Source organism: Desmodus rotundus, chromosome 1, assembly GCF_022682495.2.
Source record: "Desmodus rotundus isolate HL8 chromosome 1, HLdesRot8A.1, whole genome shotgun sequence".
NCBI classification, from domain to species: domain Eukaryota; kingdom Metazoa; phylum Chordata; class Mammalia; order Chiroptera; family Phyllostomidae; genus Desmodus; species Desmodus rotundus.
Window position 1 is genome coordinate 2,623,473 of NC_071387.1, and position 14,122 is coordinate 2,637,594.

The following is a 14,122-nucleotide window of genomic DNA, read 5'->3' on the forward strand; positions in this document are numbered from 1 at the left end:
GGAGAGAGTGCTCTGGGCGTGAACCCCAGACAAGCCAGAGCTGATGCCTGGAGAGCAGGAAGTCCCGGCGATGGGGAGCATGACAGTGTACGGGAGAAACTCAGTGGAAGAGCTGAGGATAAAGCCAAGGAGACCTCCCAGCGAGGGCAAAAGACGGAACATCAGGGGGACAAGAAACGCACAGGGTCATCCCAGAATCCCACACCCGAATTTCAGGGTGTCCAGAGTGCCCGGGGGCGGGGAGGCAACATTTAAAGACTTCATTCAAGACAGGCTGGCCCTGCGTGGGCCCAGCTCAGTATCTCCCGGAACCGCAGAGGTGACGAGCAGAGCACACGGGGAGGGTCCGCCCGCAACCAGCTCCTGGCGGCAAGCACGTTGCTTCCCACCCGGATCTGAGTAGAAACACGTGTTTCTCAACAGCAGCCGTGGCAGCCGGAGGCAGAGGCGGCACGAGGGAAGGGGGCCCACGGAGCACCTTCTACTGCAGGTGCAGGTGGCGACTCCGCCCACCTGCCCCTGGAAGTCAGGTGTGCCCCGGGCAACGAAGGAGGGGGAGGAGCTGGGGGCCCAGGAATCCCAGAGGGAGCCCGTGGGAGGGCAGGGCCGACCTGCAGCCTCCCTGTCAGCCCGGGGCACAGGGAGGGGCACCCGGACTCAGGAGATTCCAGGTTCAGGAGCAGCCTTGGTCCCTGGATAAGGGCACCCTTTGGGGCACCCACGGATATGGGCACCCCGGCTGGCCAGCGAGGACCTGAGGGCCGTGTCCAAGGGCATGGCTCCTTGGGGGTGGGCACAGGGACAGGAGTCCTGAGGGGGGAGGACTCTCCAAGGCCCTGGGCAGAGGGTGCCCCGGGGCCTGAGTGGGGGCTGATGTGACGGTAGCGGGGCCCCGGCAGAGGCCTGGCTCCACGAGTCACCCACCATCCGATGCCCAGCGCGGGGTCATCGAGCAGGACGCGCACAATGTACAGCAGGCAGGTGAGCAGCTTCAGGGAGAAGTTGAACAGCCGGATCCTCAGGCCTGTGGGGACCAAGTGGGGGCGTCAGGGCCCCTGGGCCACGGCTGGGGGGGGGTCTCTAGCCAACAGCTCCTGGCGCCCTGGACACCCTGGGCTGAGCAGTCCCTGCAGGGCATTCCCAAGCCACTCCCTCCTTGGGCAGGTGGTGTGGGGCTGTGGGGGCCACACCCACGGGCTGGGACTCGGGGGCATGACCTCCATGCCCCACCCTGCCCCCAAGGAAGGGTCTGACTACCCAAGACCCCGCTGGGAAGGCAGTGGACAGAGCCTGCAGGGAGGGGTGGGGCCACACCGAGGGGCCTGGGACTCCCCAGGGTGAGGGTGGGGTGGGTGGGCAGGGCCACAGGGAGGAGGCCCGGTGGCCAAATGGCCACGGCCCAACCAGTCTCCAGAAGGGCCCGACAGGTTGCAGTCTCATCTCCTGCTGGTGGAAGGTGGCGTGGGTCCGAGGAGAGGGGCCACTGGCCACGGCCCCGCGCCCACCGCCGGCCAACAGAGCCCAGGCCTCCTCCCAGCCCGAGCGCAGCTGGACCCACCCCTGGGCAGCACCCCCCCTGCCCACAGGCCCCACTCACTGGATCTTTGGTTTTTGATGAAAAACAGCTTGAGCCGCTCCTTGAAGGTGTTCTCGTTGACGTAGAACTCCACCTGGACCCTGGGGAACAGGAGAGGGGCATGGGGGCTCAGTCTGGCAGGTCAGTGGGGGGCCAGCCCACAGCGCCGAGCTAGACTGGCTTCCCCCAGCGGTAGGAGCCCGGAAGACAGACAGATGGATAGCAGCAGGGTCAGAGCCTCCACCTTGGATGCGAGGCCCTCAGTGTCCAAAGCACCCATGTGCCCCCAGCAGACCCACCTGTTGGACCTTCCAAGAGCACCGGGCATGCCTGGGTGACCTCCAGGCTCCCCGAGGCCGGGACTCCTGGGCACCCAGCCTCGGTGGCCACAGCCGCCCCCAGCATTGAACGCACCCCATGTGGCCTGTGGCCCAGGCCTGCAAACCCGCTGTGTCATCTCTGCAGGGTGGCCCAGGGGCCAGTGGTCTGTCGCTTTGTCTGGTGGCTGTGCCTGAAGTCTGGCTGCCCCTGCAGGAGCGTTGGGGATACAGGCCCCCATCCCTCGGGCTACCCGGCACCCCCTGGCCAATCCCCAGACACCCTGACCCCTACCAGTCTCCCAGTGACCTGGCGCCAGATCCCAGCGGCCCCAGCAGGAGCCTGTCAAATGTGTGTGGGGGACACGCTCAGTGTGGAGGGCCATCTGGTCCCCTGCGGGACGTGAGGCCTGGGGGCGGCGAGCCAGGGGGCGATGAGCCACTGCCCTGAGGTACAGCTCGATGACCAGGGCCCCTGGGGGGCGGGGCGTGGTGCTCTCACACTGTCTCCCTCCAGGGGAGCACACACCCCACCCCGCCTAGGGGCCAATGACTCAGGGTGCTGGGTGGGCGCCTTGCTCTGGGTTGGCACTGGCCTCCCGCGCCCCATGCATGACCTCTTGCACCTTCTGCCACAGGCTGCGTCCGCCCCCATTGGGAGGACAGTCTTAGGAATCCCACAAGGCCAGCCTGTAGGTGTCGCCGTGGGCCAGACGCCCCACGAGACAGAGGCACCGGCAACCTTGGGGTTCAGGGTGAGGGGGTCCGAAAGGTCCTGCCCCGAGCCTCAGTTGACCCAGTGCCGGGCCACTTGGGGATGCTGTGTGGGTCCGGCCAGCCCGTCCGCCACGCTCATGACATGGGTGCAGAGGGACTGAGCACTCCCAGGGCTCAGCCATCTGCCAGGAGGGACCCTGGGGGCCAAGCTGGGGCCGCCATGTCCTCTGCTGGTCCAGGGTTCAAGAAGGGCCCGGGAGGACGTGGGGGTGGTATGGGGCCCTCCCCCACGCTCAGGCCCTAGTGCAGTTTGGTCGCCTGGCCACACTCTGGGCTCCTGGGGCGGGGACAGCAGGATGGGCCTCCCACAGACCAGCGGGGTCCAAACCCAAAGCCAGTGGCCAATGTACCCCACTGCACCCCTCCCTCCCTGGACCCCGCCCCCTGCCGCTCCCATCTCACCTCCAAACCCTCCTCTGTAGGTGCTGCCAGGGGACGGGCCAGAGGGGGCCCTGAGGGTCTCTGGGGGAATCAGTCAAATGCCCTTCTCTCTGAAGTCAGGGCCGGGGCAAGCCGGTCTGGGCAGACACCCCTCAGCTGAGCCCCTGGTGCTCCTCACGGGCCACCTGGCCCCCAGCACACTGTCCCAACTCTCTCCTGCCCAGCCCAGAGGATCCTCAAAGAGGACCCACAGGCTGCTTGTGCCTCTCCACTCAGGCGTGCCCCCCACAGGGCCCCTCCTATGCCATCACCCCCACCCGCAGTGGTCATCTGTTTTCCTCCACTCCCAACGGAGCCCAGACCTGGGAGACTGAGGCAAAGACCAGGAAGCTGCCTTGGCCCGCTCCTCCTACCTCTGCCAGACCCTCCCAGCCCCTTCCCCAAGGGCCCCCGGCCCCCCATTATAACCTCACACTCCGCCTGTGCCTCACGGTAGCACCCCCGCTGCCCACCGAAGTCCCTGCCAGGCCGGATCAGGGCCGGACCACTGAGCCGGGACTGGGCAGGCACAGACGGGTTTGCTCCCAGACCCCCCGGCCCTTCCCGGAGCCCAGAACTGGAACCCCGAGTTCCCCTAAAGCAGGGCAAGTGCTGGCCAACACTTGGCCCCTCACCCAGGGGCTGTGGACCACCATCTGGGTGGCACCCGGGCCTCAGCAGCAGTGCCCACCTGCGGAGGGAGGCGCTCCCACGCAGGGGGAGAGGAGGGAGAGGCCGCGGGCGAGGACCGGGCCAGGAGGTCGAGCCTACAGGGCCGGCGACAGGCACGAAGCCTCCTCCCTTTCAATATTTCATGAGCTGTGGCTGCCTGCTTCCCGCAGCAGCACCGCAGAAAGTGAATCACAGACTCCCCTTTCCCCGAAGCAGGTGCCCGGCAGGCCCGCTGCCACAGAGAAGCCCCCTCGGGAGCTGCCAGACCCCGAGTCCTGGCCTCACCGCGCAGACTGGCCTGGCTGAGGGCGGGCTCTTGGCTCCACAGGCTCGGCCTGGGGTCACGAGGCCAGACGCGGCCTGTCCCTCACCTGCCCAGCTGCTCAGCAGCCCGGCACCTGTCTGAGTCTCAGCCTCCTCACCTGGGGACGGGCAGTGACCGAGATGGACCTTCCCTATGTGGTGGGGGGTCAGGCAGTGGGTGTTGTGACTCCGGAGAATTGAAAAGGTCCCTTTCTCCTCCCCTGTGAGGTCTGGCTGACCGCTGGATTTCGAGTGGAGGGTTAAATGAGAGGCCACCCAAGCACTTGGCCGGCGGCCCGCACCCATCCACTCAGACGGTGCCGGCGATCAGGGCCATCCTGTCCATGCGTCCCGACACTGGCCTGCACCCATCCCCCCCATCGCCCAGAAAAGATGGCCCCTAGTCACCAACCCACGAGTGTGGCTGAGGAACACATGTGGCTGATGCCCACCACAGACTGTGGGCAGAGGAGTGACTCTCGCAGGGACCCTCCCCCCTCGGTGGTGCAGCTGTGACTTGAGGCCCTGTGGGGGAGCCGGTGACCAAGATCACAGGAAGCTGCTCTCAGGAGCCGTGGAGCTGGGGCCTGGAGAAACCACACGGTGGTGGTCCTGGAGCCGGACTTGGAGCAGCCTGCAAACCAGCTGGGGCCCCCGGCAGGGGCGGAGCTAGGCGGGCTCCTTCCCATGTGTCTGCTCTCCCTCACTCATTCACTCACTCCTGCATTCATTCCGCCGGAAGCCAGGGGGGTGGGGCGCTGCCTGCTGCCCGCAGCCGGGGTCCGGGAAGGTCGAGAGCAGGTGTGCCACAGGCAGGCCTGGTCACGGGGTCGGAGGCTGCAGGGAGCCTGGCCTCATATGGCCCCTGGCCCTGTCCCAGGACAGTCCTCAGCCCTGGCTTCTCCTGTCCTCTGAGGCGAGCAGCTCTCAGGCTGGTGAGGACAGGCCAGGGGCCTGGCAGACCGGGAGCCACCTCCCTGAGCCCTGCCACAGGCAGGGCCCCTCAGAGGGCTCTGGACAGCCCATCCCTACAAGCGCAGAGCATGCCCACAAGGGCCCGAGCCCGGCCCACTCACCCATGGGGCCTGGGCTTCCCGCATGTTCAGGGGCCCAGGGGTCAGCCCTACCCCAGGCCTGCACCGCTTGCGTCCAAGCGGGCCGGCCGCTTGCCTGTGCCCAGGGTCTTGCCCACACCGGGGAGACCTGAGGAGGCCCCCTTCTGCGCCCACCCCTCACCAGGATGGGACCTGCAGCTCTCCGACCCACAGGACCGGGGCAGGCCGTCCAGGGACCGCCCACAGGGACTGCTGGCAGGTGCTGCGGCACAGAAGGTGTGTGCTGGCACTAAGCTCCAAACACAGGCCAGGTACCGGGCACTCGCTGAGGGCGGCCCACCCAGCAGGCCACGGTGGCGCACGTTCGCATGGGGCCAAGGTCGAACACCTCCCTCCCTGGGCCTGTTGCCGCAGCCCAGGCCTCTGGCAGGTGCCGTGAGCTCCACCCAGTGGGCCGCAGAGCCAGCGGGAGAGAGGTGGCAAGGCCCAAGCCCAGCCACCAACCCAGGCCAGCTTATTCTGAGACCCGGCAGAGCCTGTGACCAGCCAGCAGGATGCTTGATCCGCTCCCCCGCACAGCCCCAAGTACTATGGGTGGGTTGGCAGAGCCGGGGCTGGGGGCCCAGAGGCCTGTGGGGTGGGGGGCACTGGGTCCAGTGGGGGGCATGAGGGCTGCTTCACCCCACCACATTCAGCCCAAGCCTGCAGGCTTGCCTGTGGGAGGCTGTGGGGGTGTCAGCAGAGACCCCTGCTCGGGACCCTCCTCTTTCCCCGTGTCTCCCCAGGACCTCCCCAGTGTGGGGCGTCTGGGTCCATCTCAAAGGGTGGGTGGAAGGGGTGTAGCACGGCTCTCCTCCAGCCCTGGCCCACAGCCACAGGCCAGCTCCCCCGGCCACTCGGCTCCAGAGTAGCCCCCCCACCAGCAACAAAGAACCGCCCCCATCGTGGGTTACCCTCCTCAGCACCTGGGAAACCGAGGACAGAGGGCTCAAGGGGGCCAGGCAGGGTGACCAGCGACTTCTCAAAACAAAAGACGGCCCTGGCCTGGGCCCCCCCCCCCCCCCCCCCCCCCCGCACACCGTCCCAGCAGGTCCTTGTTCAGGCACCTGGGGCTGGGGAGCCTCGGGGCTCTGTGGCCCTGGGAACCTCTGTTCTACCTGTGACCAGAGGGGACAACAGGGCCCCAAGTCTGGCCCCTCGGGAGACTGCAGACCCTCCATTTCCTGCCACAGGCTCCGACCCACTGCCGAGGAGGTGCCTTTCACGTCAGCCACTACGTCCCACGGCACGGGGATCAGGCCCGGGGACCGGGCCAGGGAGATCAAGGCCCAGGGTGTGGCCCAGCCTTGGAGTCCCCTGCTGCAGGGGTGGCGGCTGGAGGCACCAGTGCCGCTAACTGGTGAAACTGGCAGTCAGGCCCCCGTGGCGGCCACAGTGAATGCCGAACAGGGGGACCTGGCTGCTCCAAGAGGCTCCGGTCCTCCAGCCTGTGGGTGACCTGTGTGTGTGACCTGGCACTGAAACCAGGAAAACCTGGGGCGGGGAGGTGAGCATGCTGCAGCCCCACCCACACCCGAGGGCCTGGACCTGCACTGCCAGCCCAGGAGGGTGGAGGCTGAGGGTCCTAGCAGTCGTCTGCCTGCAGGTCCCCACCCCTGCCCATGGCCACCGCTGTCAGGGTCCCAGGGCACCTGCCTCTGGACAGCCCCATCTCCTACCCCTGCGCTGCTCCCCAGGGGACCGCCCACCTCAGCCCCCACCCCTCAGAGCCAGCAACACTAGCAGGGGGCCGGCGGGCCACACCCTGCCCTCACCAGCTGCAGGGGGCCCAGTGGGGCCCCCACCAGGGCTGGCGTGGACCCGAGCCGCCCTCCTCCCAGAGGGTTGGCAGGAGGACACTTGTCTGTCCCCGCTGCAGACCCCTCCCCTGCTGGACACTTACTGAGACAGGGAAGAGTCCAGGCTGAAATCTTCCACAGGAAGCCTGGGGGCAGACACCGAGCGGACGCGTCAACATGGAAGACGGACAGACGGACAGAGCGCCCAGACAGGCAGGGTCCGGGCGGTGGAGGCGCCCACGCGCACAGCCGGGAGAGAAGCAGCAGCGTGCCAGGGCCCAGCACATGCGCCCCTGCCAGGCCGACAGGGTCACGGATGCCGAGATGATCCCCGTTCAGCCAAGTGAGCAGGTGCAAGCAGGTAGGAGCAGCAGGTCTGGCCCTGCTCTGCACCACCCCCGGCCTGCCCGGGCTCCGAGGGACCCCAGGGACCAGGAAAGGGCACCATTTGCCCCACTCTACACCCAGGAAGAGGACGGCAGCCAAGGACCCCCTGGCTGGATGAGACAGCGGGGCTCAGGGCTGCCTGGCATGGCCTCAAGCCCGCTGACTCCCCTGCTACCCTGCTGGGCAGAACAGGCCGAGGCTGGGAGCCGACTCCGGTGTGGCCTGCCGGAGGCCGGTGGGAACCTGGGGTGGATGATGCACCCAGGGGTCCGCTCCTCTGGAGGGCTCCAGGGCCCTCTCTTCATGCTCAAAGCTACCACTTCCTAGAAGTGGAAACCAAGGCTCACCTAGGGCCACGGCTACCTGAGGAGGCCGCAGTAAAGAGGAGGGGCTGGCCTGGGGGAAGGGTCACAGGCACACGCCCACCACAGGGCCCCCCAAATCCTGGTGCCTGGGTGGGTGAGGTCTTGGCGGGGTGCGGTGCGTGGCTCAGTGCAGGGCAGGGAGCCTGGGCCACAGCCCGGGGTCCCTGGGAGCTTCTGGCGGAGTCTGCGCATCTGTCCAGCTCAGGTTCCCTCTCGCTGGCCCAGGCACTGCCCTGGCTCTGAGTTGGGGCGACAGCTGCACAAGGGGTGGCAGGCGCCTGGAAGAGCCACAGCCCATGGTAGTGGGACCAGGAACTCACCCAGGGAGGGCGAGGGGTGCTGGCGGGGAGAAGACTTGGGAAGTGGAGTGTGTCCAGGTGAGGATTTGCAGGTAGATGCAGGCTGGGGGGGGGGGGGGGCGGGGGGCAGGGAGGTGGTCCCAGCACCATCTTCTGAATGCAGGATACGGGGACAGGCGGGCTTGGGGGCTCTGTCTGCCACGGCTGAACTCTGACAGTCCTGCGGTCACGGCTCACATGTGCCGCTGAACACAGGGGTCCGGAGAGGCCCATGGCCCCACACACACCCACAAGAGGGTCCCCATTACCGGTTCTGTGCCCTGCCTCTCCCAAACTCACCTGCACAGAGTGCCCCGCCCCCTGCCGGCCACAACCCTCCACCCTCAGACCCCAACTCTTTCTGCACGCCCCTCTTCTCACTGAGGTCACCACCATGCCTTCCAGCCTCCCCCAGGTGTCCCCTCCAACAATACATGAGGGAGCCCCTCACTTGGGGCCGAAACCGAGCCTGGGGGAGTGGTGGAGAAACCAGCTCTTCCTCTCCAGCCTCACTGCCCCTCCCTCCAACAAGTCCTTCCTTCCAGGTCAGCGTACCTGGCGCTGGGCCCCGGCAGGTGTAAGGTTGTGCGGCACCCCCCCCCGGGGAGGGGCAAGGCCACCAGCATCAGGTTGTTGGGGACATGAAGGGGCCCAGTCCAGCCCTAACCCACCTAGGTGCTCAGTACATGGCCGGCCACCCCCCTCACTGGCTCTTTGGTTCAAAAGCTCTCGAATTCATGGTCTTCCTTACCTGTACCCCAGGCCACGCTTTCTAACCAGCCTCCCTGCCCACCCCACACTGTGGGGCGGGTAGCAGAGGAAAAAGGAGAGGCCCATGGGCTTCCAGCCTAGGTAGTCCAGGCTGGGAGGAGAGGAGGGACTGACGGTTGGCTCCCAGGAAGCAGGGTGTGTGGCGTTGGGGCTCGGGCAGGGCGCCTCCCCTCGGCTCAGTCCCTCTGCTCGCTGCCCCCTCAGCAATGCTGAGGCCTGGAGGCCCTAGGCTGCCCTGGGGACCTTGGGCCTGGTGAGCCATGACCCTGGCTGGCTCCAGAAGGCGGCCAGGAATGTGGGACAGGGGCAGCTAGCTGCAGGAGCTGTAGCTGCCAGCTCCTGTGACGGAGGGCACCCATCTCCCTACTCGGGTTGTGCTAGAAACCCCATCAGACCCGTGTTCCTAAAGTGCAAACCCTGTAAGTCCCCCTCTGCTCGGGAACCTGCTGTGGCTCCCGAATGCTCCGTCTACAACTGGCCTCCAACCCCTGGGGAGAGCAGGCCTCAGGACCCCAGGCAGCAGGAGGCTGTGGACAGCTCCCGCCCCTCTGCTCTGCGAGAGGAGGCTGACCAGGAGCTGCAGGGGGGCTGAGCGAGTGGGGCTGCCCAGGCAAAGGGCCAGCACAGGACAGGGGCATGGGGGAGGGCTTCCTGGAGGAGGTGGCCCCAAAGCTGCAGCTCCCACGCTGCACTGCGGGCGCAGATGCAGCCTGGGCAGCACCTGCTATCCCTGCAGGAACGGGTCAGTGCAGGAAGCCGGACCCTTAAGGGGCCAGGCTGGCAGTAACCACAGCCGCTGGAGTCCCTGCCACAGAGGGCCCAGGGAGAAGACGGAGAGGAGAGGAGTCTGGTCCCTGGGACCTATTAGAAGCACTTACTGTCCAGCCTTAGTCTCCTGGGCCAATGGGAACACGCTGGGCACCAGCTTTCCCCAGGGGTCTCGGAGGAGCAGGAAACAGGGTGCGAGGGTGGCCAGGTGGGAGGGGCAGGGGGAGACTCCCCAGGCACCCTCGGTCCTGCCATATGCCTGGCCAAGAACCTACTCAAGAGCCTGCCAGGCACAGGTGTCCGGGCCCGCACCAGGGCAGCCCTGGTCCAGGCTGGCTGCAGGCACAGGGGAGGTGCCGGCTGCAGTGAGTGCCGCGGCCGAGCCCCAGGGCCCTCATCTGCGCCATGGGGGTGCTGGTCCTGCCTGCCCGCCCGCCCGCACCCACAGAGGGGCTGGAGCGGGTTGCCTGGCCCGGCCTGGCCCAGTGAGCTCTCTCCACAGGGACCTGGCTCCCTGCACCCTGGCTGCCACCGGGAGCCTGAGCCCTGGCCCAGCTCCAATCTGCTGGGCAGCCTTCCGCCAGCCTCCTGGCCTCCCTGGGCCACCTCTAGGTGGGGACACAGACACCAGCCCTGCCTCTTCCAACCAGCTTCTGTGGGACCACTGTGAGTGTGGTCTCCAGGGGGACATGGCTCCCACTGGGGTCACTGAGCCACGGGGCACAGCGCGCAGGTCCTGCTTCCCTTCACCCCTCCAGTCTTCCCGCGAGGCTCACTGTGCTAGCCCCACAGAGCAGGAGAGAGCCCCACAGGGGCCCCAAGGCAGACTGGAGACACACTGGGTGGTCTGGGAGCTTAAGTGGGGGTTCAGGGGAAACTCCCGCCGTTGCCCCCGCCCGTTCCCGAGGCTGCAGGCGACGTGCAGCCCAGCGGAGCGCGTGCAGGATGAAAGCGGCAGCGATGCAAAGCCCCTCCCAGCGGCGGTTGTGGTGGCGCGCGGGGTCCCCGGCCCGCGCCCCTACCTCTGGCCCACGTCGCTGCCCACGGAGCCCCCGCCGCGGACCGGCAGCAGCGGGCTGAGCCCGTGCGGCTCCTCAGGGGCTGAGGCGCTGGCCGGAGGGGCGCCCCCGGGGCCCGCCTTGCCCTCGGACGGCGAGCGCGGTAGCTTGGCCCGCGCCATCCTGCGGGAGCGCACGGCCGCGGCAGCGGCGGCGGCGGCGGCGGCAGGAGGCGGGAGATACCATCGCAGCACCAACCCGCGCCCTCCCCGCGCCGCTGCCGCAGTGGAACTGCCCGGGGTGGGGTGGGGGGACTGGGGAGCTGGGGGGAGGCGCCCCCTCTACGGGGCGGGAACCGGGGACGACCTGGAAGGCCCAGGCTCATTACCCTGCCCCACCCCAGGAGGCCCGGTGCGCCAAGGACGCCCCTGGAGGGGGAGGGGGTCTCCGCGTCTCGCGGCTGCCAGGGGCCGCCCTATAACGGAAGTAGTAGCAATAATCACGACAGTCACGGCGCTGGGGGGGAGGGAGGGAGAGTGGTGCGGTGACAGCTGGTGGCTCTTGGGGCTGGGCCACGTGCCCAGCTTACGGCCCTGTGGGTCCTGGGGACCCCGGTGGTGCCCAGGACGGCTTCCCAGAGCCCTGCTCACCGCCCAGCCCGACCAGGCTGGGTGGGTCCACCCCTCCCACCCAGTGGGACACTGCTGTCCATGGGTCCTCCCCCCACAGACACTCAGGGTCCCACCTTCCCCCCATTTTCTACCCTCGGAGCTGCCAGGGAGGTCATGGGGACAGCCATTCATCCATGTCCGCACAGGACCCCAGGCTCAGCGCGGGCACGAGGTCCCAGCTGCGGACCCTGCTTTGTGGATGCGGGGCGCCCTGCGGGGCAAGCCCTGACCGGCTCCCTGAAGCCAAACTCCAGCCCACAGTGCAGATTTCTGTTTGTTGTGCAAAGTGGGGAAACCAAGGCCCTGCTGCCTGAGAGAAATGGCTTCCCCAGGAGAGGGAGACAGGAAGGGGAGGAACAAGGACTCAGGCTGACAGAGCCCCGGCTCTCTGCCGCCATTCCTTCCATTTCCCAGACGAGGCCCGAGGCCGGGGAGGTGAGGGGATTTGCCCAGGTAGCAGCCGGCCGGTATTGGCGCTGGGAGGACCGGGCTCCAGGTGTGCCTGCCCTGGAGTCCAGCTGGTTGGAGGGAACCCCTCAGCAGCTGCCCTCCTGACTCACCAGTCTGTGGGAGCAGAGGCCCCAGCCACTGTTTCTTCACCCCACTCGTGACCCCGCTTGCCACCAGGGACTGGGGCTTGTGGAGGGTTTGTGGGAAGAGGGTGGCCCCAGAACACCCAGCTGCTGCCCTTCCCCTGCCCAGACGTGGCTGAGTAAGGAGCGTGGTCGTGGGTGCCGTTGGTGGTCTCAGCAAACACTGACCCGTGCGCCTCCCTGACTGGAGCTCACATCCATACCTGCCCTAGAGGGGTGGGTGTTTGCACTGGCCAGGCCCCTGCCTGCCCCTGGGGAGAGGGGGCTGAGCAGGTGTCGGCCACTCCTCGCCCTTTCGGTGGGAAGATGCGGCGCTGCGGAGAGCTGGAAGTGCCTGGGCGCCACTGGGACACGCCCTGTGGCGAGCGCAGAACACAGGGCCAGCGGGACCACAGGCCCAGGCTGCACCCTGCACAGCCAGGTGGGGCGGGGCACTGTCTGCCCTTTGCGTGGCTGTCACCGCCCAGGAAAAGGGCTGGGTGGCGGGGATGCTCTCCGTGCAGCCCTGGAGGTGCAGGAAGCTGCAAGAGGCTCTCGGGCTGCAGGGCTCCTGGGGACCCAGGCTTCACCAAGAGGGCAAGGGCAGCAAACTGCAGCCAGCCCGGGCTGCCCAGGCACCACGCCCTGCGCATGTGAGAGCCCAGGGGCCCATGGGTCCCCACCATCCACGGGAAGGCCCAGCGTCCGGCCTGCCCGCCACGAGGGTGGTGTCTTTCCTGATCCTGGTTTGAGAGAGTGCTCTCCGTCTTCAGGTGGCGTCCGAGGTGTCCGAGGTCCAGGGTCACAGTCCAGTGACAGATTAGGACGCCCCACGTTTTGTCACGAACCCTGCGGTTGGTGTGTGTGGAGGGAGTGCCAGGCACCTGCCAGCGCTGGCTGCGGGGGTGGGGCTGTTCAGGTGGCTGCTGCGCCGCTCAGACTCTGGTTGGGAAATGATCTTGGCTTTTGTCATAGAAAGTCGGGTGTGCCCCGGGCGGGGAGGAGAGGCTGTCCCCCAGCAGGACAGAGGCCACGGCGTCTGGTCGTGGGGTGCCATGAGGCCTGTCCTGCAGGGGCCCCGGGCCTGGGCCCCCCGCCGAGGTGACCTGCAGCTCCAAGGCCGAGCTCAGGGTGGGGCAGATAGAAAGCACATCACCTTTTCCTCAGGCACTTAAGCCTCCCGTAAATGCTGCCTCATTCCCTGAGCACAGCAGCCCCACGGGGCGGGTGGGGTCAGCATCTGCCGTATCTGTGCTGAGTGGGACTGCCAACCCCCCACACCCCCGCCGAGGAGGGGAGGGCTGCAGGGGGACGGGGAGGGGCCAGGGTGAGGAAGCAGGTAGGTGGTAACACCCTAAAATTGAGATGCTGATAGGGAGGGGTGTGGGGCAGGGGCAAGTCGGGGTGGGATACATTCTCCAGGTGCCCGGCCCACAGTGACAGTGGGTACAGAGGAATATGACTCAGCCTTGGAAAGGAAGGAAGGCCTGACACTGGCTATTGCACGGACGGGCCTGGAGGACGTCGTGCTGAGGGAAACGACACAGGAGGACGTGTATTTATGGCCCCACTCACACGTGGGCCCTGCAGAAGGCAGACCCGCAGAGACAGGGAGCCCACGGCGGGGCCGCGGCTGAGGGAGGGGTGGGAGTGGGGGTTTCTCAGGGACAGAGCATCTGTGTGGGAAAACAGATCGTCCTGGAGAGGACGGTGGTGGCGGCTGCACAGCAGTGTGACTGTCCCTGATGCCGCTGGGCTGTGCCCTGAGCCGGGGTGGAGACAGTCGCTGCCTGTGTGCTTTTCCACAATGAAACAGTTGGGAAGGAAGGGAATCCAGCATCCAGCAGGAAGGGCCCTCGCTGGCCTGAGCAGCGACAGTGAGGACCAGAGGGACGATGAGGAGAACGGGGTGGGTGAGCTTCCAGTGGCTATGCCGACAAGGTACCACGAACTCGGTGGCTCAAACACACAGACTGGCCCCCCTCCCCGGTCCTGGAGGAGAGCCCTGCATGCTGAGTGTGGGCAGGGGCTTCTTCTGGGGCTCCAGGGAGGCTGGTTCCTGCCCTTCCAGCTTCCAGAGGCGCCCGCAAGGCATGGCGGGACCTCACTCCGGTCTGCCGCCGTCTCTGAGAACCCCTGGACTCCAGGGGGCCCACCCTGGTGATCCAGGACCACGTCCCATCTGAAGATTCTTTGTCACATCTGCAAGTGCAGAGGTCAAGTTCAAGATGTGAGCATCTTCGGGGGACACAGTGAGCCTGCGCAGTCCCACGGGTCAGTGCAGGAGACCCAGA

At 67.2% G+C, this 14,122-nt stretch overlaps 1 protein-coding gene across 1 annotated transcript in view; it reads right to left on the reverse strand.

Moving 5' to 3' along the window:
* KCNT1 (potassium sodium-activated channel subfamily T member 1) overlaps window positions 1–10,767 on the reverse strand; it is a 31,246-nt gene extending 20,479 nt beyond the window's left edge. Inside the window, exons 1-3 of the mRNA XM_053915361.2 lie at window positions 10,610–10,767; window positions 1,598–1,677; window positions 925–1,024 (exon numbers count right to left, since the gene is read on the reverse strand). Coding sequence (XP_053771336.1) covers window positions 925–1,024; window positions 1,598–1,677; window positions 10,610–10,767 — 338 coding nt within the window. The remainder of the gene's footprint in view (window positions 1–924; window positions 1,025–1,597; window positions 1,678–10,609) is intronic.
* Between the last annotated feature and the right edge of the window lie 3,355 nt (window positions 10,768–14,122).